Source organism: Lipophrys pholis, assembly GCF_963383615.2.
Source record: "Lipophrys pholis genome assembly, chromosome: 10".
NCBI classification, from domain to species: Eukaryota; Metazoa; Chordata; class Actinopteri; order Blenniiformes; family Blenniidae; genus Lipophrys; species Lipophrys pholis.
In genome coordinates, this window is record NC_137640.1 from 6630124 (window position 1) to 6656729 (window position 26606).

A 26606-nucleotide genomic window follows, 5' to 3' on the forward strand; every position below is an offset into this window, starting at 1 on the left:
GTGAAACAAACAGTCATCTCAACTTTAACGGTTTCATGTGAAGATATCTCTGAGAAATGAATTCTGATAAGTTGTCAGCACCGGTCCCTGGTATCTCCTACAGGCCAGATTTTCTATTTAACTCCGTTGTCTCCAGAGGAGAAGAAGAATTTAAACAAACTGATGTTTTCCAGCCGATACACAAGCTTGTGCTGTGCCCGGTGTGCGTACTGCAGTGTGAGTGTGTTCGCTCATGACTGACAACGTATCACATCATTTGGGGCCTCTTCTCATGTGACAGATGTCTTCAGACGAGATTCAAATGATTTCGTTCTCGGCTCTTTTCAGCCCGCTGGATGCAGCTGCGGCTCCGCGGCACATTTTTAACTGTCACTCAAACCACGAGAGTCGTCCTTTCATCCGTCCTGCTAATCTGACTTGATCACTAATAACCATCAATCAGCCCGGTGATTAAGTTGTTTTAAAGTGGGCTTCTTCATCTGGCTGATCTCTGGATCGGATGTTTCGATTAGATTTTTTTTTCTTCTTCTTCTTCTTCTTCTTCTTTCTTGCTTAATTCTTCAGTGAAATGCCACCAGATGCTCTGGCTTATTAGCCACCAGACACATTTTCTGATGCATATCAGTTTTGCAAACACCAATTCCTATTGAGTCGGGAGCTGCCAGTCAGATGATCAGAGTTTGCTATTACATAAATCATCATTTTAGAATATTGTCAGGGAGTGTGATGTTTGATCAGTCTCCAGTATTTCATCAAATGTTTGATCAGTGCAGTGATGATAATTTACTGGCGTATAAAGTCAGTCGTGTCATCGCCCAGTTTAAAGTTCTGACTTGATCTTTAGTAACGGTCTGTCAGTGATTTTGATTTATTTGGCAGGAGGAAGCTGTTAAATTGTGTAACTTAGTAGTAGAGTATTTAAACAAGATGAATTAAAAAAAATAAAATAAAATTACTAAAATATCATTTTAATCATAATCCAGATAATCAGAGTCTGTCATGTTGACTGAATTTACTCATCCACCCTGCCTGGTGTCATGTGTCATCTCAAATCTCACTCTCTCACTGAGGAGTGACATTTAAAAGCTGCTGTTTTGTTCTCATCCTCAGATCATATCTGATCTCTGCGTGCTGAAGACGCAGGATGTCAATATCGTTCAGGTACTTCAAGGTGGTGCTTGTTTTCATTATGCAATGAACTCCTGTGTTCTGTTGAAATGCATATGGCTGTTTAGTGTGAGTCACTTCATCCCCGCTACATGCCCCGGGGCTCTGTTTTGTTGCCACGGCGGAGGACTCGCTTCACCTTTGTGCTGAAAGCCTGTTAGCCAAAACACAAATGTCAGGAAATCGTCAGATGATTGGAAGGTATTGTGCACCGTCACTTTTCACCTGCATGTCACTGTTAAGTTGATCTCTCAGTCTGTCTTCATTTATGTTTGGACCAAGATTATTACCCACAATAATTCACTTCAAAAGAAAGCCACTGATTTAGAAAAATAAAATAAAATAAACAAGGAATGAGAATGATTATTTTGCATAATGATGCATTAATTGTGTAAAGTCCACGATAGCGTAAGATTGAATACAAATGGGAGAAATCTCAGAAAAATGGGGCAGACATCGTTCAATATTGTGATGAAGGTTAAGTAATGTATTCCTGTGCACAAATAAGTCCTTTTTCATCTCATGTATGTAAAAACAAGCGGCACTGCTGGAGGCGGCCATGTTGCGTCTTTGTTATTGTGACGGTAACGATGTAAACTTGGAGATGGGACATTCCCACCTGCTGTACCAGTTCATAGCTGCATGAAGGAAATGCGACTGCAGCTTAGCGTTGCTAAATTCACATGACATCTGTTGACTTGCCTTCCTGCGCACAGCTGTATTTACTTCAGTTTTTTTAAGCGAAAGTTATGATAATACTGGAATACCAACCTGTGAAGATGTCCCTCTGACGTCCATGTGACCTCCTTTACTTTATACTGATAAATAAAACTGTGTGACGGTGTAAAATATTTTACCTGGATTTGGGGCTGAATTATTTTGGAAATTAAAATGTATTCTCAAGCACATGATGGCTACTCTAACATATTATTTTCCCATTCGTTGACACGACATTTGATATACATACTTCTGTTGGAGGGGTGGAAAAGATTTGCGATGCTTTAGAAGCTTTGACTGTGCTAACAAGTACAATACATGTGTGAAAACCCATGAAAATAAATATAAATATTTGCCTAAAATGTAAATGTAGGTTGTTTTTTTTTCTTCCATAGCTTGATAAGAAACGAACAACATTCAACAATATCCCTGAGATAATTAAATTAGCCAGAGACCCAAAGATATTTAACAATCTTTTGATTTAACTTTCACAGCTTGCCTGCACACAAACATTAAGCCCGAGTATTTTATGAGTATTTTATGCGTTTCCCGAACAAAAGCTCAGTCCTGAAGCATAAATAACACCCGGACAGACCGTTCACATTCAGAGAGTTTGAACCTGCGGAGGTACCCAGCCAGCGTGCACACACACACACACAGCAGTGGCATCCGAGAGGCAACCGGCGAAACTTTGTGCTCTGCATTCTTCATTAATGAGATGCCGGCGCTCGTGTGTTGATCAGCAAATATCAGGCAGCTGTGTCCGTGTGTCTTCCTGCCTGCCTCCTGAACAAACAGCTCCAGGACTGACCAGCCACCTCCCTCCACAGCGGCGGTCAGCATTTTAGTATCTTCAAAGCTATAATCCTCCACTTTACAGCTTCTGTCCTGCACTCCTCAGAGTCTGACCATGTCCATAGTGAGGCAGATAAATTTGAAAATGATGTTTATATATGGAAATTTATGTCCACACTTGCATTTTCAAGTCTTTTTTTTTTTTAAATAGAAAAGTTGTGCGTCCGCACAGAGGCTTAAAAGCAACATCATAGCTGGCCATCACGTCATAGTGCGGCGGGAAACCATGAATCCTTCAATGTTTTTACCAAATGACCCTAAAGCTTTTCTTTAAACTCCAATTTCAAGATTAATTGCAGACGAATTCAGTTTTGTTTCATGACTTAAGTTAATATTATTTTTTTTTCGACAGATCAACAAGTGTGAACCCGAGAAACTGATGTTTACTGAGATCAGTGCTGATCTTAACTTTTGTTGTTAAGAGCGATAAATCAATATAAAGAAGGGAAACTCATAATTTAACAGCCGAAACAAAGAACCCCAAGAGAAAATGGATTATTGTTTAAATCTGTAAAGTTGTTTGATATTTGATTTGAATAAACAGCAGGTTTTATCATCTGATTTGAGATTGTCGCCTCCGGTTCCTCTCGCTCCGTCTATGCACGGGTGCATTAATTCATCTCTGTTACAAGCAGATGTGTCGCCAGTATATTCACGATTTACTCACTGATGCGTTTGTTAGTAAGTTCTGTCACTGACAAAAGAATTACCTGCATTGAAAGGAAATGTTCCTTTTGTTTTGCTTTTAGGTACGATGTTGTGACATTTGAACTAAAATCCCAAATGTTCTGAGTGAGTAAACCGAGCAGGGCAGAACAATCCCAGAAAGCACAGACGCACACACACATTCATGTCTCTTGGGATTTCATTACTTCATTTGTTGATGATAATTTAACCCAAATGTGTTGAGTGACTGTCTAAGCACCACTCTTTAGTATATATTAGAATTAAGTTTAAATATTTAATTACCAAAATATTTTAGTTCAATGTGATTGTTACTTCCTAATTTAAAACCAAGTGGTTTTGATGTATTATTTTTTAATATACTTATTTTTAATACGTCTGGATCTGAAAGATTCCACTGTGTACTTTAACAAAGACTTGAACACCCTTTTGGCCTTTTTATGTAAGTCAGAAAAAGTATCAGTACAGCAGACTGGGTATACAAGACAAGATGCTTTTCATTACCGGAACTTCGTTTGAGGATCAGCAACACGTGCACATTTAGGACTAAAGTTTTCACAGCAGCTTCAATGGGCGAGATAAAGGAAGTTTAGCTCTAAACCCTTTGACTCATAGTACTGAGCGATACTTTGGGCGACCTCACGGACGACCCGGCATGATCCTCCAAACGGTCCTTCGGCAGGGCTGCTACTCCGGCTGAAGGACGAGTGTGTCGCTGTTAATGAATGGGTGTTTGCGCGGTTAATGTTTGCGTGTGCGACGTGATTGACAGTTTGCTGGCCACATCTCCTTCAACAACCCCCCCCCCCCCCACCACCACCACCTTCACTGATTACTGTGTCAGTGTGTGTCTGTATCTCACACACACACACACACACGCACGCACACACACATGCACACACACACACAAAACAATGCTCTGCAGACATACAAAGGCAGAAAAGCCCACTGCATGCGGTTCTCCCATCAGGCCGAGCTGCAGAAACGCCGCACAGCAAACCTGTCCACTCTCATGCATATGGAAACGCTTGCATGTATGTATAATATGCATTAGTGTGAATGTCTCTGAGAGCATAAGTATGGGTGTGGGTGGTCGTCTGCATGTGTGTTTGAGTGTGTGTGTGTGTGTGTGTGTGTGTGTGTGTGTGTGTGGACAGGTCCAATGTAAAATGCATTAGCATTCAGTGATGATGCTGGTTTTTCTAAAAGCTCTTGTGGAGTTTCTCTCTCTCTTTCTCTCTCTCTCTCTCTCTCTCTCTCTCTCTCTCTCTCTCTCTCAGTTTTTCCACCATGCTATCACATTCTCTAGTCCTCTGTGGATGGGTTTATAATTAAAACTGCTCCAGCTCTCTAATATGAGTGGTACGGCTGTGATTTAGACAGATCGATCAGATAAAGCCAGAGAGTTGTATCTCGTTACCGCTAAGCCTTTTCACACTCAGAGCACTGATCCTCCTTCTGTGTCTGTCTTTCTGTCGCCCTCATCCCTCGTTCTCATCTTTAGATATTCCTCTGTTGCTTTCTCTGGCCTCGTTTTCACTCAACTGTCTCCGTTCCCATCCTTGGTCGCGGCTGATTTTGCACCGTGGCGCTCACAGGGTTCACTAATTATCAGCTCTGCCTCCAGTTCAGCTTTTATGTAATTCTCTTATGAGTGCATCCATGAGTGGAATTTGCCTGTATTCTTTGTGCGTGCGTCGCCACTAATTCATCTCGTTTTTCTGTGGTGTGATTTTATGGAGTGGGAGTTATTTGGGACTTGCAGTGGAAACACATCAAGAAACAGCTGTGTTATGGTGGAAAACGTGACTCGTTCAATAAGAATAATACATACTTAATATCAGACAGTCACACCTCGAAAAGAAATGAGCAACCTTGGTTTCCATGGTTAAGAGAAACTTCAGACAGTGTTTGCAGTCCCATCAACATGGCTGTAATCCAGGCACTCGGGCAACAGTACACGTTTTTACTTCCATCTCATCGGAGCTGTAAAATTAAAGAGTAAAAGTACAGCACGTCTAGAAAAAGTCAGGGACTTTGATGGAATTAAAAAGGGTCAAATCTACCAAATCTGAGCAGAAATGATGCACAAAAAGAAAAAATCATTCACTACATAATGTGACCTGTAACCTATATATCTGGTTTCTACAAGATGATTTCCAGGAAGGAACAGGTTAAATACGTTGCTTAGTTTGCATGCAGGTGTATTTAAGCTGAGTGGCGAGGGTGTGGAACAAATGACAAAGATTTAAAAAAGAAAAACCAGCATTTCTTGAAGTCTGTTAGGAAATCTTGCAAATCTGCAAATAAAACCAGCTGTCACTGGCGACCAACAGTTCATATGCTGTGCATTGACATTTCTTTTACTCTTTCCAACGATGTCTGTGCTGGAAGGCAGCTTGAACATGTGCGCTGATGTTTACATAATCTTTAGGTCTGATGGATAATAGTAACAGAGGGAAATGATTGTACGCATGTCGCTGTGTGAGACATGAGTATGGGCTTCTTTGGTCTCTTTTCCTCACCTATTTCCTGTCCCCCAATGCGCATTTTGCATCCCCCCCGCCCTCCCCTCTGACCTCCCCTCTTCTCTGCTCCCCTCATCCCATCACATTCTACTGCTCCGGTCTTCTCCTGTTGCCCTCTCAGCCTCCAGCTCTGTGACGGACAGGCCGGGTGTCCTCACCTTGTAACGATCAGTGACATCCAATATGCTTGGCTTGGGATCATCCCCCGTGTGTCCATTGTGTGTTCTGTTAAGTGCTTTATTGATTAGCCATGAGTTAATTACAAATTACATCAACTGTGGGCAGACTGAGGTGGCTTGTAACATGGCTGCACAATCCATCCTGCAGGAGCTGAAACATGTTGACTGGACACGCACGCGTGCACACGCACACACACACACACACACACACACACACACACACACACACACACACACACACACACACACACACACACACACACACACACACACCTGCAGGCGTGCATCTGAACCTTAGCAGGTTACATTAGTCACCCTCATTTCCTCCCTATTAACATCCATGCATTTATGACATTTCACAGTGCCTTATCGACACTTTAAGGGCATGCAATATTTTCTGGGCAATTGTAGTGAGAAGGGTAGAATTAGAAACAGGAGGTTTCTGCAAAAGTCAGTGGATATGCACCCGGAATACTTAATTCTATGGAGCACAACTTGACACACCCTATGCAAAATTATGAGAGTGTGCTAAATCCACAGCAGACCTTTGCAGGCTAATGTATTCTGGATTTAAGCACCATTGTAAAATCCATAACATGCCTGTACCTGACCCCCCTGCAGCTCCCCCAAACACAACCCCACGCCATCTGACTTTTGCACAAAGTTAAGAAATGTAAATAATCCCCATAAAAAAAACAACAACAATCATAATAATCATTGCAATTTGCAGCAGCAAGCTCTTTTCCCTATAGCCTTTTTTCCCCCTCCCTTTTCATCCTGTGTCAGTTTCTCTTTGACATTGCCGTGTACTTTGCAAAAAGAAAAAGGAGCGAAAAAAATCTTTATCAAATCCCCATTCTGAGGCTTTCAATAAGGCAGGCCATTACCTCACTGGCGCTTTTGTTCGGCCTATACAAGAGAGAACAAAATGGTTATTCAGGAGGACGCTTTAGATTTTTATTGTGGGCTCGCTATTCACAAAGAGCACCGTTATTGTATTAAAAAGAACCATCTGTGGCAGAAACAATGGCTTCAAATTATCTGTGAATACCCAGTGAACAAAATATAAAGCTTTTTCCTGCTCATTATGTGGGCTAAGCTAGGGGGTGGAAGATAGGAGAGGAGAGGCATAGACTTTGCTATAACTGACTTTTGTTGTTCTTGCTTGCATTCTTCTCCTTTTTAAATCGGCCCCCTTTTCACATTGTGTGTCGCCATAAACGGCTTTTCTTGTTGCAGGGCTCGCGGAGAGAAGACAGCGGAGGCTCCAGACACAGAGCGGGGCTCCGCCGAGCCGCACGCCGAGCGAGGCGCGCCGGCGGACGGATCGGGACCGCGCGGACTACCGGGGAGCGCGTCTGTGTTTGGGGGAGTTTGTGGACACGCGGGGAGTACCGGGATGGATAAACCGGCGACTTGGAGCTGCGCCCCGGATAGACTGTGGCTTCCTCGTCGGGAAGGAAGCGAGAGAAATACATGGAGGAGGTTGAGCGAAAAAATGGCATCTGGTGTAATTTCTGCCAATCAAGACGAGAGGAAGACGACTCCCAAACTGGCAGTAAGTTGGAGTGCGGTGGAGAGGAGAAGCCCTGTGTGTGTTTGTGTGTGTGAGACGGTGTGTGTGTGTGCGTGTGTGTGTGTTTAAGGCGGAGTGTGTGTGTGAGTGTGTGTGTGCGAGTGTGTGTGGGAAAAAGCATGTAGTGTTGTGGAATGACACCGCATGGCATCATGCGCTTGACTGTCAGACTTCTTGTTGGCCGGTTTGATTTTCGGCGACAAACAAACAAACATTCACGCAGATAGAAAATATGTACAAACATTCAATGCATATAGTTTGATGTGACTTATCTTTTTTTTTAAAGGTATTTTGTGCATACATTATGAATAATATCAGGTCGGAGTAGGTAAAAATGAAAGTTGAAGGTCGCGTTTTACGCGCTTTATTTTATTACAATATCAAATTGTGCATTCATTAAAATTTTGATTTTGAGTGTTATTCCTGCTTTATACTTGATGAGCTTTGAGTAATTAAATTATCTTAAACATTTGTGCTGAACCCCGTTTCATAATTGTACTCCATTATCAAGCATATATTATTCATTATAGAATAATTATATTTCCAGCGTCGAAAACATATTTTGAAAAAGCAACCATAGTTGAACCACCAATTTCGAAGGAACAAAATTCATTTTCAAATAATAACGTAGACATTTGTCTATCACTTTGTTTGCATATGTTTTATCAAACAATGAGAAATATAACACTACTTAAAATTAAAAAAGAATGAAATGATCGTGTCTACTAAATATCAAGCGCTGATTCTTTCTGAATGTTTTAAATACGTATTTTAAATCGCCTCCGGTCCTGTATACGGCCCCTAGTGGTAAGAAAAACAAGTTTAATTCCAATTAATCATAAATCTGCTTCACTCACAATTATTATTTTAAGCGTTTGTATTTTTTATCTTATTTGCTATAATTCGCACAAAAACCACAACGATGCTCTCACAAATATATTTTTTATCATTAAAGTAGTTTCTATTGTGGATAAAAGGGTTGCCTGTATTATTTAAAAAAAAAAAAATCTGTTAGAACCTGTTGTAGTTTTTCCTCGCTTGTGTTTCACCTGAATTTGTCCTTCCACAAAACAGTATTTTGGTATCACAGCGTGCCCCTGGCTGTATTTGCTGTATCCTGCCCAACCTGATGTAGCGGGAGGGGGCTTACAAGTGGTCCGAGGGAGCCGCCCCACTAGTTTCTCCTGTTTTTTTGTCAAACAACGGCTTTAATTCAGGGTGATTGTGGATGCAGGGCCATTCCCGGCTGGCTGGGGCCTGCTTTCAGAGAGCTGCAGGGTCCCGCTGTTCCTTTATTATCATAAGCAGATTAGAGGTAGCGGGGAACACACTCAGATGCAGATAGCAGCCGAGCGGCCCATTTCAACCTTGCATTATAATGGACCGAGCTGCATGTGTCGCCTCTCGCAGCCTATTAAGCACAAGATGAATCTTATGTAAGGTTGCCGGGGCCGGCATAATGAGAGCACTGGGGCTCCGCTCCTCCATTTATTATCAAATGACTAAAACAAAATAATAAGGCTCGATCTATTCAATTTCAATTATGATTTAATCTGGGGACACGCATTTAAATTAAATTATTTCAGGTGTATGTACTTGATCTATCTTTAATTATTGGGGCTGTCTGGCTTTGCAGATGTGTGGCAGCGTTGTCTCTGTTTTCGGGTATTTCTGTTTATTATTTTATGTTGTTCAAGTATTGAATCATTATTATTTGTCTTTTTTATATATATATATATTTATATTTTATTTTTTTTCTCCTGTGGGATAAACTAAACTTCTCAAATCAGCCATGTCGATTGCTCCTCTCCAGTTTGAGGGCAAAAAAACAAATAAATCTCGGAGTTGGCTGCAGTTTCTTTTCCCTCCAGTAGGCGGCGCCGGTGTCACGCACAGCACGACCCATAGAGATTCAAGGCGGGGTGAAGCGCTGAAACAAGTGGGCAGCACCACTTCCATCCTCTGGAAACTTTAGTCGTTCCGGACAATAAAGCCATATGAGTGTGTGATGTTTAGATTTACAGTGTGTGATAACCGGTTTCAGTCCATAACAATGTCGGTGCGGTCCGGTGTGATCCACCCGGGGAGGCAGGTGGAGGCCACTTCTCGTTAATTGGCCTGACACGCTTGTTCGGGCTCATATGAATGAGCTGGGTCTTTTGTGGCAAACACACTTTATCTTAAAATATTCCTCACCTTTATTTCTCCTCGCGTCGTGTCTCCCCAACCCCCCCGGTGCGTACTAACCCCCCCCCCCTTCACCGTCCACAAAGCCCTAACAACAACAGCAGCACTGGCAGTGGAAGTGGAGTGGAGTTGGGTCTTTGTCCGGACAGATGTAGCGACAACATCCCAAACAAAACCCGCTTATTTGTGCTGAGATGAGCCCCGTCTGCCTTCTGTGTGTTGGCATTCAACTTCACTAAACAAAGGGGACTGGGGGAAACATCTTGGATTACCTTTCCTTCTTTTCAACGCTAAAAACCGGCCGCGCGCACGTTACGCGCACACACACACACACACACACACACACACACACACACACACACACACACACACACACACACACACACACACACACACACACACACACACACCGTGGCTATTCAATGCTTTGAGTTAACTAACAAAGTTTATTTAAGTGTTGTCGTGTTATTGCGGGTGTAAGTGGGGGGGAATTAGTGACTTTTTTCATCTGAACAACAGCAGTGTCACGGGCTGTGACTTATGACAGAATAATGCCTTTTTTTTTTTTTTCCACGACACGTGATAGTGACACATATGAAGTTTGATCTTTTTCGTGGCATTTCAGCGCCCCTTTTTATTTTTCTGGCCTTCAAAGTGACTCTGGATTTGTTGTCTCAATATTGCAAAATAATCCAGAGTCAATAAAATAAACTCGACAGTTAGAAATAATAGTGTTTTAATGATTTTCAAACTTTAAAAAAAAGAATGTTGTTTATGCATAAAGTTTTAAAGATAAAAAACACTTTTAAATTCATCCTATAAGGACATAAAGTATTTGCAACACTTCTTTTTAAAAAAAATTCTCCTTATGATGGTGGATTGAGAGAAATTGCACCCATGCCATAGGTGTTTGTAGATTAAAAAAAATCTTCCTGGGTCTGGAAATAGTAAATATGTACTTTGTATTGGCTCATGTGGGCAGCCTGAGAGCGAGTGTGTGCCTGTGCGTTTCGGGGCAGGCAGTCCCCGCCTCTTTATGCTAATTAGGACCTCCCATTGGCGTGTCAGAGGGGAAGACCGGTTCTCATTGGCCAGATGGAAACCATTTATTCGCTGACAGTCCGGGTCTCATGAATGGTTGTCTATTAACTTGTTCAAAAACTATCTGGAGTTGTCAAGGCTCAGGCGGACAGAGGCGAAAAAGTACAGTTTGTTGATGCTTTTTGGAAGAAGTGGCGGGGGAAGTTTTGTGGACACCACATAGTAAGGGGACTTACTGGAAGACGGCACACGCACACGTACTCTGACACGCACTGCGAGGGAGAGAGTGAGAGAGAGAGAGAGAGGGAGAGAGTGTGTGGAGACGCGGCTTGTTGCTTGTTGTTTTTGTTCGGAGGAGGAAAAAGTTGCAGAGCAAATCGACAGGTAACTTTTGAGCAGCGGCCCCGGCGCCTCTTTTCACTGTCCGCCTCTGACTTGTTGGGAGTTTTGTCTTTTGCGTCCTGCTCGGGAGCTCCGACTGAAAGCTGTTCCTGATGTATAACATGATGGAGACTGAACTGAAGCCCCCTGCTCCCCAGACCAACACGGGGGGCACGGGCAACACCAACTCGTCCGGCACCGGTGCCAACCAGAAAAACAGTCCGGAGCGCGTCAAGAGACCCATGAACGCGTTCATGGTGTGGTCCCGGGGCCAGAGGAGGAAGATGGCGCAAGAAAATCCCAAAATGCACAACTCAGAGATCAGCAAGAGACTGGGAGCTGAGTGGAAACTTCTGTCGGAGAGCGAGAAAAGACCCTTCATTGACGAAGCCAAGAGGCTACGGGCCCTGCACATGAAGGAGCACCCGGATTACAAATACCGGCCCCGTCGGAAAACCAAGACCCTCATGAAAAAGGACAAGTACACCCTGCCCGGCGGGCTCCTGGCGCCGGGAGGAAACGGCATGGGGACCGGGGTCGGGGTCGGGGGCGGACTCGGCGGCGGGGTGAACCAGCGCATGGACACCTACGCTGCGCACATGAACGGCTGGACCAACGGGGGCTACGGCATGATGCAGGACCAGCTGAGCTACCAGCACCCGGGACTGAACGCACACAACCCGAGCCAGATGCAGTCCATGCACCGCTACGACATGAGCGCCCTGCAGTACAACTCCATGACCAGCTCCCAGAGCTACATGAACGGCTCCCCGACATACTCCATGTCCTACTCCCAGCAAAGCACGCCGGGAATGACCGCCCTGGGCTCCATGGGGCCTTCCTCGGTGGTGAAGTCCGAGTCCAGCAGCTCCAGCCCCCCCGTCGTCACCTCGTCGTCCCACAGGGCCGCTCCGGGCTGCCAAAGCGGAGATCTGAGGGACATGATCAGCATGTACCTGCCCGGGGCGGAGGTGAGCGAGCAGAGCGCCCAGACCCGGCTGCACATGTCCGGCCACTACCAGAGCACCGTGCCCGGGACGACGATCAATGGCACGCTGCCGTTAACACACATGTAAGAGAGACACACAGCAGAGAGAAAAAGAGAGAGAGAGAAAGAGAGAGAGAGAGAAAGAGTGAGAGAGTGAGAAAGAGAAAAAAAATGAACTTTTATATGAGAAACTGTGGACTACTTAACGTTGGACTATTTTTGTACAGAAAAATTTCGGGGTGGGAAAAAGTTGTATAAAAGTCTCTCCAGGAAAAATGACACACGACTCTTTCATTTTTATTCTAAGGAAGCTCTAGAGGAACTGTAGGAGACCCCCCCCCCCACCCCCCCTTCACTGGTGGATGAAGTTTGGAAGACTAGAAAGTGGGAGTCGCAATCAAATGTTTTATTATTGCAATCACCTTTTGTACAGTATTTATCAAAGAAACATTACAATCAGATGAAATTGTTAAACTGCAAGAGGTTGCATTTTTCTTTTTTCTTTTACTTTTTTTTTATATATATAAAGCAACGCCAGTTCTGCAGAAAAATATTAAAAGTGAAAATTGATAGAACTGGAATAATATGGGAGCGGCCAGTAAACGGTCCTTAATTACTGCAACCATTGGAAAGAAAAGGGACATAAAACGAAGCAGGTAATACTGTTTTTTTTTTTTGCATTTAAGGTCAATGTTACTAAACATTTTATTTCTTAAAAAAAAATAAGACACTTTTTATTTCTCTCATACAGCTTAAAATATAGGTTGTTAATTTATATTTCCGTCTCCCACTTTTCATCTGTTAGAGGTATGACGCTTGTGCTTATTATTTTCTAATTGATTTGTACAATTTCTGTATATTTACTGTGATATTTCAAGTTTTTATTTCAAAATCCATTCCCGTAGTTGTATTTTAAAAAGTGTGGCCTGTACGCAGAAGCCAACCACTCCATGTATATATACCGAAACTAATACCATCCTTATAACAGTTACAATTTCAGCTGAGTATATTTTTTTTCAATATGCAGTTTGAAATGAATAAATTTTGGAAATTTGGATACTTGAAATTGTCTGAGTTTTGATTTTATTTCTGTCATTTCTCAAAGTGCAGGATTTAGTTGTCATTTGTCTGTGCAGCTTTTCTTGTCATTCGTGTACATTTGTATCTTGTTTTTTTTTTTGTTTTTTTCCCCATGCACATCTTTGTGAATTATTTTTAAATCATCTTGCAAAATTATTCATTTTTGAGGGGCTATTTGCCTCCTGATGAAAATAACGTTTCTATTTTCTAGTGCCTGCGGATGGCCCCAGCAAGCCAAAGTTTGTTTGCCAAAAGGGGGAAGATTTTTCCATCAAAATACCCAACATCCCCAGGTATAGACTGTCATTTCTCCTCTTCTTTAATCGGTCAATACTGCTGTCAAAGGCCCAATTTACATTTGAAGATGTGTATTTAAAAAAAAAAAAATAAATAGTATTCCAACAATGCAGCAGATATTGTTTTGGTATTTTGAAAAAATTATTTTGAAAGAGGAATAATCAGACAGCATTAATGACAATCTATTTGTGTGCAGGTGCGAATATAATTAATTTTTTACAGTTGTGCAACCTAATCAAATATTTAACGCTATTTGTGTATTTTCTATTTGGTGTTGACACAGCGGCTCTCAGCTCAGGCCCTTTGCTGGACCACTTTGCATTTGATCTAATATTATTATTATTTCTATGTGTTGGTTGTGAAAGCATTATCTGTCATTTCTAAAAAAAACAAAAAAACAAATCGCAGCGCTGGGCTTATCGGGATAAAATGTCCCCAATTCGTTGTAAATTGAAGGTGAGCCCTCTTGAAAGGGAACCAGGCAAGCGGGACTGGACGGGATGCATTTTTTTTCTTCTTCTTATTCTCTGCGTTGTAATAGCTCCACGCAGATACTCGAGTGTGGCCATTTTAATTTAATGTTTAATCAAACGGGGCCTGCTGTTCCCCGTTAACCCTGCTTCTCGTGGTTCAGGCTCTCAGGTGACTCCATGCACACATAAATAGCTCCTGACACCTTTATATATATATATATATATATAACACTGGACCACTTCCAAGAAAATCTTCCCATGCATCTCTCTGCCAGACAGGCTCATTCCCCCCTTCTCAAAATAATAATCCTTATGATGAGCTAACAGCTCGCCCTGAATTTAACTAACGGTTTTAAATCAGGGGGGTGTGTGTCTGTGTCTGCCAGTGTGTGTGTGCAGCGAGGTAGATTAGGGCCGTTGTGTCTTTGGAGGCTGGATCCCCGGGGAGCGGCAGATGAATATATGAAGAGGCCCCTTGGTATTTATCGTCCACTTCTCTCTCTCTCTCTCTCTCTCTCTCTCTCTCTCTCTCTCTCTCTCTCTCTCTCTCTCTCCTCCCTGTCGGACCTTCTCGAGGTCAAGGGATCATTGGTCATTAATTATTTATCCCAGAATTGGTTGTAATAACCGAGCACGCCGGTGATAAACAATTTGTTTTCTAAAAGGTCGGGGCTGGTTAGACACATTAAAGCCTCTCGTTTTATTCCCATGTACTCAGAGACCCTTGCAGGCCCCGGAACCCCCACCCTACCACCACCACCCCCCCACTCCCGTGAAATTATTATTTTTTTCCTCGGCTACACCTTTGATGTGATGGAGTGGGGGGGGGGGGGGGGGGGGGGGGGGGGGCTTTTTGAACGGAGAGAATATGTGATGTGTTTGATGATCTCCTTCTATTTTCTGTGCAGTATCATAATAAGACCTGTGCTTTATTGGTAACGCCTGTGAAGATAGCATGTTGACACAGTCAGGATCCTCACCCTGAGGCCCTGGCTGCTTTCAAATGGGAAAACAACCCCAAAACCGGAAAGGATCGCTTTTTGGTCCCATTTCTTTGCATGTTAGATGTATATTTTTATTTTAAGAGGGATTTTTAAAAAAAATATTTTTTGCTTGTCTTATCTGTATTTAATGTTTAATTTCCTTAAATAAATCGTTCCTCTAAATTACTTTGGGTGGCCAAATAGCCACAAACTAGGACGCCTGATGTTTCAACAGAAAACATGGATATCATGTTGTCGCAGTAGCCAAGAATAAAATATTAGCCGGCTTTTAGCCCCCCTGTGCTTTCCAAAATCTGATTTAATCTCAGAGCTGCTTTAAACTCGGTGGCACTCCTGTTCAAACGGTAAATAAAGGCGCTGCTGCTCGGCCCGGACAGGTGACACTGGGAATCAGGTGTCTCAAGATGTTCCACCGCAGGTCGTGTTAAGCCAAGATGGTGGACGGAATGGAGCCCTGCAATTGAAATGAGTGTTCACCACTGGCACGGTGGCCTAAAGAGAAATATTCTGCCTGGTAGCAGAGTGCCTGCTTTTCAATGTAACATTACTGACGCAACAAAATGTGTTTGGTGGATGCAAGTATAAACTTTTTTTTTGGGGGGGGGGGGGGGTTCTTATCCATCCATCCATCAATCCATCCATCCATCCATCCATATCCCCCCCCCTGTCCCTCGCGTGCAGAGTCTGGCTTTCGCAGATCGAGGATATTTGGCCTTCAACAGGTGGTAAGCGCGCGCCTCAGGTTTTTTTTTTCCCCCCTTTGGTCTTGGTTTAAAAAAAAAAAAAAAAAAAAAAAAAAACTCCCAGATGTTATCTATGATAACCTGGAGTGTGGCTGCCTCTTTATCACAACACTGACCTTTTTCAAATGTGTGTGCGTTTTATACTCTTTCCAAATTGTGGGGGAAAATGACCTTGAACCATAAGTGTTGCACGATGAACCATTTTAACAAACGACCTAAACGTTTGTAAAATAATGGAATTTGTTGAGGGGGGAAAAAAACTGGTTTAATCCACGATGTGAGAATAGACGTGTCAGCCCAGTGTTTAATATTGGCCTCTTTCCAAATCCTGTGTTTGTTGATGAGATTATATGATTTTCAAAATTAGGTCAAATGACCCACGTACGCGTGCGCGCGCACACACACACACACACGCACACCCACACACCCACACACACACACACACAAAACGACTTTAGTGGCCTGTAATCCCACGAGAGCCACTTTCCTTTTTCACCACGTCGCGGGGGGGGGGATGACGTCACACATACAAGACCCGGTCCAGTGGTCCACAGATATACAGCGATGTGATACTTAGTGCCCAAAAACACACATATACGATTATTTAATGATTAAACAATTCGTATTGAACATTGAAATACAGAAATTCTTTTCCTTTACTTTTGACTACTAACAATTTAAATATGATTCGTGTGGCTTTTCAATTAAACTTTAGTGGTTCACAGCATTGTGCTGTTAGAAAATCAAGGCAAAATGTGGAATTTTTGATCTTATCCAAAATGCAGGAACATAGACGTCATTATATGTTTGTGTCCCCTCCACTCTGGATAAATTAAACTCCTAAAAATAATCACCAGTGTTGTTTATGTTCTTCTCTTTCGCCTGCGCCATTATTCTCTCTGCAACCTTGGAGTGTTTTCCTTTTTTCTTTCTTTCTTTCTTTCTTTTTTTTTTTTTGTCGCTGCCCGGCATCCCTGCTGCCTTCATCACAGGGAAAGACGGCGAGAATGGTTGAATAGCAAAACTGTCAGAGATGTCGCGTGTGTGTGTGTGTGTGTGTGTGTGTGTGTGTGTGTGTGTGTGTGTGTGTGTGTGTGTGTGTGTGTGTGTGTGTGTGTGTGTGTGTGTGTCTTTGGAAAGTAGAGGGACTGAAAGGCAGCCAGTAGCCTGCTGATCTAGCGCAGGTGCAGGGAAGGGAAGCGGGCGGTGTGCGTGTGTGTGTGTGTGTGTGTGTGTGTGTGTGTGTGTGTGTTGGGGTCTCCCTCTCTCGCGTTTTCTCTCTGCTCTCCCCCTCTCACCCCCATTCAGACGCACGCACGCACGCGCGCGCGCGCACACACACACACACACACACACACACACACACACACACACACACACACACACACACACACACACACACACACACTTCCATTGAATAGGACCACACACTGACACAGACCAGCATGCCATCAGCCTCGCGCTGCTCCCGGCCTGCATTCTCAGAGGCTCTAGGCCTCGCCACCCCCCCCCCCCCTCCCCACACACACACACACCGTCACCGTCTCCACCTCCCTCTGCTGCTGCCCCTCACTCTCCCCCACCACGACACCAGCGGCTCCAACTCCGTTTATCATTTCTGCTCATTGATGCTGGCAGCTTTATACGGCGCCATTAAAGTAACGCAGTTTGCAGCACATCGAGACTCTGACACAATAATCACTAACTCCTTTCAGCTGCAACTAACTTATATCGGACACGTGCATTTTATAGATTTTTTTATTCTTGCCAGTAGATTAAGATTGGCTTTACATTGCAGTTGTTTGTTTTGTTTTTTTTAAAAAGCACAAGTCTGGTAAATCCAGCAAGTTACTTGTAAACGTAGTTACTTTCAGCCGAGTCTGTCACTAACTGAAAATCATTAAAAATATCTCGCACTTCTGCATATAATCTTTTTTTATTATACCCGCACTTTTCTTTATTGTGTTCCTATTGCACTCTCTGGTTCTATAAATATGTACACGATTGCAGTTTAACTAATAAAAGCCCGAAAGTGTTTAAATCCAGCGTTTTGTTGGCGTTTATTCATAAAGGTTGTGCTTTCACTCTTCTCATAACATATGCCTGTTTTGCTTATTAAAGAGATTAGCATAGGCCAGGAGAAAGAGGAGAGCCAGAGGGATGGAGGAAGAGGAGGAGGAGGAGGAGGAGGGGTAGGGGGTGATTCTTTTTTTTTTTTTTCTTTTTTCTCAGAGAGGAGCCGACAACTACAATACAGGGCCTGTTGTGTACTGTAGCCTGTCAGGGAAATCCTTTTACTGCGCTAAACTGATCTGAGAACAGAATCGTCTGCATGTATTCACTAAATAGCGCGTTTATTCCACACGATTTAAATTTCAGACTGATCCGTGCATTCTTTTTTTAATTACAAATTGTCCAATTTCCACTTTAAATATATGGGTTGGTTTTTTTTTTTTGTTGTTGTTGTTGTAATGATGAAGTTTTAATCTTTCAATCAGTTCACTTTCTATTAAATTCCCTTTAATCGTCGTTTACGTTCTATTGTGCCGAAGGCCGCACTGTTTGGTCTAATTATTGAGATGTTGCAATCACTCACATCCGCACGCTTCGCTTTCTAATGCACAGACTCAATTTCCCCCTATAGTCAAAACATGCAAAAAATGCAAGTGTCAATATGCACATTGTCTTATAACTAATTCGAGTTAATACAGCCATAATGACAGTATAACGGCGCGCTAATTGGCCTTTTCCCTTCACAACAATGCTACCAGATCAGCATCTCTTTATTATTTAATAACGTCAAACGCTTGGCTGGCTGTGCTGGCTGCTGAGCCGCACTGGCTGCTGTGGGGAAGAGGACAATGCAGCTTCCAATTCAAGAGTTTCACTCATCACGAGCTATATGGTCACTGAAAGGAGGAGGAACAAAAAAAAAAAGAGGAGAGAAATCCGAAAGAAGCTTTGGAGTGATTGCGCACAGTCTGGAGGGCTTCTGGGGTCACACAGCGTCTGCAGATGAAACTAAATACATACAAAATACGTTTTCTGATAAAAAAAAAAAACATACATAAGCTACGTTTTATTTATTCCTTTATTTTTCTGAATTGCGTCTTTTTTTTTTTTTTAAAGAGACCTGCTCCTCTCTTTAGGTCTTCCAGTTGGATGGAGGCAACAGGTGGAGCAGCTACAAGTGAAAGTGCTGCATGGTCTGATGGCCTTTTGTTGTCCGGAAATTTGGAGGCTGTGTTTACTGAGGGGCAACAAGGGTGGAAGGGGGGGGGGGGGGGGGGGGTAGTCTGCACCTCATTCAAGATTAAATCCAGCATCCTGGAAAAAAAAAAAAAAACACCGTGGATTTTATGTAGATGTTTTATTTTTTTTTAGGTAAAACATCGACCATGAACCTTAACTTAAAACAGTTGAATAATTTCTCTTAAAAAAACCAAAAAAAAAACCCCAGCAACTTTAGATTTAGAAAGAAAACGCCCGTTTTTTTTTGTTGTTTTTTTTGGTTTTTTTTTCAGCTGCTGATCGTTTGGACAACATCAGCGGGTGTTTTGCAACCTGAGGAAACCCGAAATGAAAGACGTGAGAGGGGTGGGGGCAGATAGAGAGAAAGGCGGGCCGGGACGGGGTGTCTGGTCCAGGAACTGAAAGTGACGATCACTGCAGCAGAAAAGTGTCTTTCTTCTCTTAAACACGCTCCGGAGCAGGTTTCAGTGCAGCTGGCAGGCTCCGCCATGCAGCCATCAGACCTGCAGCTTTGATTTTAAACACTTGTTGAATCAGGAGGAGGGGAGCCCCACCCCCCAACACCCCCACCCTCCACCCACACCCCCAGCCCCTCATTCCTGTGAGAAGTAACCATGCAGTTCTAAAGTGCATTCATAAGACGCCCTGCTCCCAGATATTAACGGAATGTATCACGCAGTGGATGTAAAGGTGGGAATTTCACATTAATTAAAAAATAATGAATATGATTTTTGGTAGCTTAATTTAGACTTTCTTTTCCCCAACTTTAATGCAGATGAAGGAAATCTGTCAGGCTTTCACTCGTGTCTCCTGACATATACAGAACAAGAATATGTGTATGTATTCTCATGGATTGATTTATTAGTATTCAGTGTCAACCTACAGGTGACATATCCACTTTTATTCATCTGATCATTTGACAGTTTCAGTTGTTTTTTCTGTTGAGCTGGGGTTTGGGTTTTATAGACAGATTGGAGATTATTTGATGGAGAAGGCTGTTGAGCTGATGGGACTGAATCATCATTAACAAGCCAACAGACACAAGCCCCCCCCCCCCCCCCCCTCCTCCTCTGGTCTCATTTCCCAGCATAGACACTAACCTCTTTCACTCTGTCATCAGCCTGACTCTCTCTCTCTCCTCTCTCTCCCTCCACCGACTCCAGCCTACAACAGCACAGTCCATTGTTCCCGGACCACCCCTCCCCTCCGCCTGGCCCCCGACCCAACTGTTGACCAACAACTCCACTCGCACATTAAACTGGGAGGAAAGGGGTGGGGGCGGTTGTCCTATTTTAGAATATGACACATGCTCAAATGTATGCTGAGAAAAAAAAAAAGTGGGTCTAAATGGCTGGAAAGGTGTGGTTTTCAGCCACATTGCTGGGGTGTAAGTAGGGCCTACGAACGCTATTGAATAAATGCAGCTGGTGAAATACATCCGACCCCTGTCAAATACTATAAACAAACAAAAATAATGAAAGTGTTAAATTATGAACATGATTGCTTTTTTTTTTTTTTACTTGTATTAGTTCAACTTGTCTCATAATAGCAGTTTGTTCCAGTATGTGTTTTACATTCTGCTGATAATAAACATGATATAATAACAATAATAATCATAATCATAATAATAGTCATAGCCTAAAGTCGAGACATTATGGTGACTTTATATTTATCTTGTAAAATGCACGATTGTGCTCAATCAATTTCTCTTCATACATTTCTAAAACATAAATAACAAGAGAAATCTTGTGTTTTTTAAAGATTAACAAAATAATGTTCTAAATGTTCTGTGAACGATGACATAAAGGGTCAGATAAGATGAGATACATGTTCAACCTAACTTGTTAAAGCTCTTTTTATCGACACACCTTCACCTTCGGCAAACTGCCTCTCTGCAAAACGCTGGAGCTCCGCTAATATGTCAAATAAACACATTCAAATTTGTCAGCATCTTTAGAGGTGATTACACTTCCTCCTGTCACTTTACTCGTCAGTGGCATTGGGTGTGTGTGTGTGTGTGTGTGTGTGTGTGTGTGTGTGTGTGTGTGTGTGTGTGTGTGTGTGTGTGTGTGTGTGTGTGTGTGTGTGTGTGTGTGTGTGTGTGTGTGTGTGTGTGTGTGTGTGAGAGAGCGTGCGTGTGTGTTTTCAAGCAAAACCTGAAGGACAAGGTGTTAATGTTTTTTTTTAAGGTGTAAGCTTACATTACAACATATCACAGCGACAGTGTACTTGCTGAAAGGCTGCGCTGACGTCTACATGACAGCTCCCGCAGATACACACACTTGCACATGCATAGGTTGTGCGCGCATTTAAGATAAAAAAAACAACAACCTCCAGGCGCTCCTGTTTTCCTTCACTCCCTCACTTTATTTTCTCTCGTCTTCATGAACGAGCACATCAGATAAAAGCATTCTTACCCAGTGGATGAAAGCCCCCTCTAAATGTCATTTGCCCAATGTTTTTTTATGCCACAGGCCTCAGTAACAGACACATGCTGACGTATTTAGACCCATCAGCGCAGGGATACCGAGCTGTTCTAACAAATCATGTCGACACCCTCGATTACATTCCTCCACATGAAAACACCATATCTGTTTCAGTGAGTGAATCATTCACCTGAGCCGTGACCCTCCGCTGGTTTACTTACATTTGAGTCCTCAACTTTCACACGTCTTTGACTGAGTGGATCACAAATTCTTCTAAACGTGATGCAGTCGCGATATCGTCCTCACTGAACTGCAAAAGTATCCACCTCAGAGACGTCAGGTTGAATCCAGTTTGCTGCCTTTTGTCTTTATTCACGCTGTCGGATCAGAATGAAGAAACCGAAGCCCCTTTCATGCATTATCCTTCTTATGAATTCCCCCATAAAAGTCTGCACCTGTTTCTCATACAAGGAGAATTAGTACAGAGATAGTGCAAATCATTTCTGATATTATAAAGTAGAAATACTTTAACGATTATGAAGGCTTGTAATGAATCAGAATCAGAAAGTGCCAAGTCTGCATACTTCTGGGACTGATGTCACGAACACACTTGAGACAAAGGTATTACTTTCTAACGACCATTAAATCATTTAAACGATGTGTTATGGGCATCATAGATCTTTCATAATGTCATAATAGAATCTCAATTATCTTGTAGAATCAGACATCTTGTCACATTACAGATAATACGTCATCTAATCTCTGTGAATATACAGTAAGTTTGTTTTCCTTGGTCCAGACTCTCTGGTGGCTGATATCTGTCTAACTGTCGTCTTTCACATGTTGAAGTCTTCCCTTTATAGCTCGCAGATATACAAGCCTCACCCACCGCCACTTATTTTGGGAGGCAGGGTGCATTTGGTCTTATCTGTATTTCTTTTGCAAAGAAAAACAGAAAACATGGGATTTGCAGTGTAGTCGACCCATGTGCGGTCCCTTTCCCTCTTTACATTTCTGCATTTGTTCGGCTCCTGCGAAGAGCAATTTTCTTTTATTATGCGTAAAATCTGGTTCCCAGTCGATCGTGTTGACTGTAGTGTAGATTTCGATTGATTGCATCAGTCACTATTGGGCCACTGCGGAGCTGGTGACTCTGAGGTCTCCCTCTCTCTCCCTCTCTCTCCCTCTCTCTCCCTCTCTCTCTCTCTCTCTCTCTGCGTCGCTCTGACAGAAGCTGTTGTTGAATGGAAGAGTGGCCTCTTTCAGTGTGGGTGTCCCCTCGGGGCCAACTGGGAGAGATAATCAGACAGGACAGTTACAGACAGGCAGGCAGGCAGATGTAGGAGACTGAAGCTGTTTCTCTGGGACTCTGAGGCACTTTATGAAGAATTTCAGATGCACATTTCTTATATTCTGCATGTTACGAACTGATATTGTACCGTTTATTACACTTGTGCATCTCCATTTAGGCTACTTATCCCTTAAAATAAGATATTCTACCCGTCGATTTTCTGTACCTGCTTTCTCCAACTTGGGATTGTGCAATCTGGAGCTGATATCAGCCGACAGCGGGCAAAAGGCAGGTCAACCAATCCATCACAAGGCAAACACACAGAGAGAGACAATAGAGGCAAACATTTATTCATAACTAAGGCAGATTTGGAGACACCACCTAATGCACATCACTGTCAGGGGAAACTGGAGTGTGAACCGAAAACCCACGACGCAAACTCCTCACTAGAAGAACCCTTATCCCAGATTTGAGGTGCGGGTGAGGAAAGAGAGCGAACCACGACGCCAGTGTGCGGCCATGGTAAAGGATATCACCAAGAAGCAGAGTACATCCTTTTAAATTGAAACGTTGGCGTGGTGCTCAGCATTAGTCCCAGTTTGAGTCTTGGTTTGCGGGACTTTTTTTGTTGGGAGTTTGCATGTTCTCCACGCTGGTTTTTAAAGTCGTGACCACTTTAAATTGTATACAGAAACATAGAAGATGACCGGTGTGAAGCAAAGTCTTCAGTGACAGCCCAAGACACCGTTTAGATTAGATTAGATTCGATTAGATTCGATTCGATTACTGTATAGTTTAACACATTAACTCCAACAGAACTGAGATTACAGTTAAAGTTTCTGATCTCAAACATTTGAAATTACCTCCAAACGTTGGATTTGGATTTTACATTTAAAAGCTCCAGACAAGCCAAACGAGCCATTGATCTCTTACAGCTGATTTGTGGCCCTCAAGGTCACCGCCCTTCGGAAGCCCAGAGTGCTACGAATATGGTTGCAAAGCAGTAAAATGAACATTTCTAAATGTCGAGTTACCGTATCAGCTGGCAGTCTGTATTGGGTTACTTGGAGATATTTTTTTATTCGTGGACTGAGTGCTTCCTCAACTTGCAGCTGTGAGTAGCCTTGGTTTGTTCTGGTTCATTTGGTAAAGTGAGTCCTTCTCCATGGGCGAGGTCAGAAGTTCGATCCGCAGCTTCTCCCGTGCTCCACACACTGAGCTCCAAGGTGATCCCAATGGAGGAATCTCACCTTTGGTATGTCAATCATTTATCCATTTATGTGTCGGTGTTCATGTATGGAGAAAAAAAAATACGCTATTATAATAATATGAATCAAACAAGTGAATAAAAGTGAAATTATGAAAATTTCTAATAGTATAAATGTACAAACAATTGTTAGGGGCACAACCGTAGAAACATAAAAGAGCGGCAAAATGTTAAACGTCAAACATGAAGCAATGCACTCTATTGAAGTCTTTAGTTTCATTGTATTTCCATTCAATTGTAACTGATGTTGAAGTGAGAGATGTTCGGAACGTTAACATATTAAATATTTTTCTTATGTGCCCCGCTCTGCAGGTGAAGAAAAGGAGACTTTACTTTGTAGCTTTAGGTTTTGTTGGTCTAAGGCAATGCAGCTAAGGAACATGTGAAGCAGTAGGTGATACATACTGTACATCTTTGAGTTTTACTCGGATTCTACTTTCTATATTGTTGCATTAAAGTTTAGTCGGCTCTTTTCTCGACCCTTGCATGAGTGAGGCCGTTGGATTCCTCCTGTAATGCCGGGCAACATAACTTCAAACGTTAATTAAAGGGCTGTGTAACGTTGATGAATTAGCAGTGAAACCACTTTGTATGTCGACTGTGTGACGAGTACAAATAAACGACTCTTAGCTGGAAGTTTCCGGCATGGCGACTTCCTGCATATACCTGAATGTGTGTGTGTGTGTGTGTGAGAGAGAGAGAGAGAGAGAGAGAGAGAGAGAGCGAGCGAGCTTGGCCTAGGCTGGGTTGGGCAGGTCAGTGTAGCAGCATTTGATTGTAAATAAGAGAGGAGTCAGTTCACACGCCGATCAGGTGACTGCCGGGAACAAGCGAGCCATTTGAATCAGGTGGCTATCTCCCTATCTGAGAGATCAGAGCCCTGTCACCCCCCCCACCGCCCTCCTCCCTTTGCTCTCGTCATTGTGTGTTGCGCAGCAAGGGACACACACACACACACACACACACACACACACACAGACACACACACACACACACACACACACACACACACACACACACACACACACACACACACACACACACACACACACACACACACACACACACACACACAAGTGAAGTGACATGTCCCTCCCTGCTGGCTATAAGGGCAGGCAGAGTGGCTGGATGAGATTTCACTGTCTCACGTTAGATGGGGGGGCGGGGGGGGGGGGGGGTGGGGGTGGGGGGGGGAAGAGAGGAGGATTGGGTAAAGGAGAGGAAGACCTCCTCACAGTATAACAGCATGAATCTTCTCCTGTCACTGCTTTTTATCAACTGGTAACGGAAAATATTGTATAATATAGCAGCATCAGATGTTTCGGGAAAATCTAGATTTATCTCATCTTGAAGTGAAATACACTGTAGGTTCAGTATTTGCTGAAGTTTTGCATTCAGAATGTAAAAATTATTTGTATCTCCAGAGTAATCTCGATGTTTTTTCCCTTGCCTATCAATTTATCGGAATGGTTAGAGTTTTGTTGTGACAAAGCTTTATGAAGTTGTGAAATATGAACATCACAGCATCATAAAACATGGGGCTTATCAAGTTTATTGTTATCCAATTAAGAATTCTGAATATTTATATATTGCATTTATATCGAGGTAAAACCAGCCACATTCTTCCTTTTTTTTTTTTTTTTTTTTTTACCATATCCTGAAATAAATGATTTCTTTAGTCTTAAAATGATGATAAATATATATCTGTTTATCAGGAATTTGCCTGATACAATATTTCAGGGTAATTCATTTATGCAGGTCTTTAAATATCTAACAAATTGCTCCTCTTCCTTCTACAATAACTAGAATAAAGCGGAGGATGCTCTTCAATTAGCCTGCATGTCACAATAAAGACCTATGAAAAATGGATCAGATAAAACATGAAAGGCGACAGGGCACACACACACACACACACACGCACGCACACACACACACACACACACACACACACACACACACACACACACGCCGTTTTCTAAGCAGCATCTTGACAACGACCCCCAGGGGACACAGTGATGTGTGACAGCTGCTGCCTGTTCATATTGATTAAATGACAGCCAGGATCATTTACCGATTTACCGACTGACGGAGCTCAAACGTGCCACGCTGCCCCGAGGGAGCTCTCAGGACTGTTAGCCCGGACAGCCTGCAGTTTATGTTCACAGCCGCGGCTTTAATGTGAGCATCATCCTCTATCCCGCTGTGATCCCGCGGCACACACGCTGGATTACGCCGCTCACCTCTCATGTTAAGACGAACTGGACAATGACTTGGGTCGGGCTGCAGATTAAGTCACGATAGCGCCCAGATCCAGAGGATGTGGTATTGAAAATAACAAAAATCAATTAAATGTTGGTGACTTTTGATTACAGCTTTGGCACTTAAATAAACAGCAAAACAAATTAGTGAATGAAAAGCTTATTATTTCTACTTCTTGCATTTTTTATTATAATTCTTCGCTTTCATGGGG

General features: G+C 42.8%; 2 protein-coding genes across 4 annotated transcripts in view; both read left to right on the forward strand.

Annotated features, from left to right (window-relative positions):
- LOC308116196 (uncharacterized protein) overlaps nt 1-26606 on the forward strand; it is an 89401-nt gene that overhangs the window by 31160 nt on the left and 31635 nt on the right. For both annotated transcript variants that reach the window (XM_080474230.1, XM_080474229.1), the window contains exon 2: nt 7370-7688. In XM_080474230.1, coding sequence (XP_080330356.1) covers nt 7607-7688 — 82 coding nt within the window. In that variant the 5' untranslated portion in view covers nt 7370-7606. The remainder of the gene's footprint in view (nt 1-7369; nt 7689-26606) is intronic.
- sox2 (SRY-box transcription factor 2) lies at nt 11026-13366 on the forward strand (the record flags this gene model as incomplete). 2 transcript variants are annotated; one of them, XM_080473801.1, is made up of 2 exons in its annotated part: nt 11026-12387; nt 12611-13366. In XM_080473801.1, exons 1-2 carry the CDS (start codon nt 11429-11431, stop codon nt 12618-12620), a joined length of 969 nt encoding a protein of 322 aa, XP_080329927.1. In that variant the 5' UTR covers nt 11026-11428. The 2 variants fall into 2 exon arrangements, with proteins under 2 accessions (XP_080329927.1, XP_080329926.1); XM_080473800.1 differs by lacking the exon at nt 12611-13366 and having other exon boundaries at nt 11319-12391.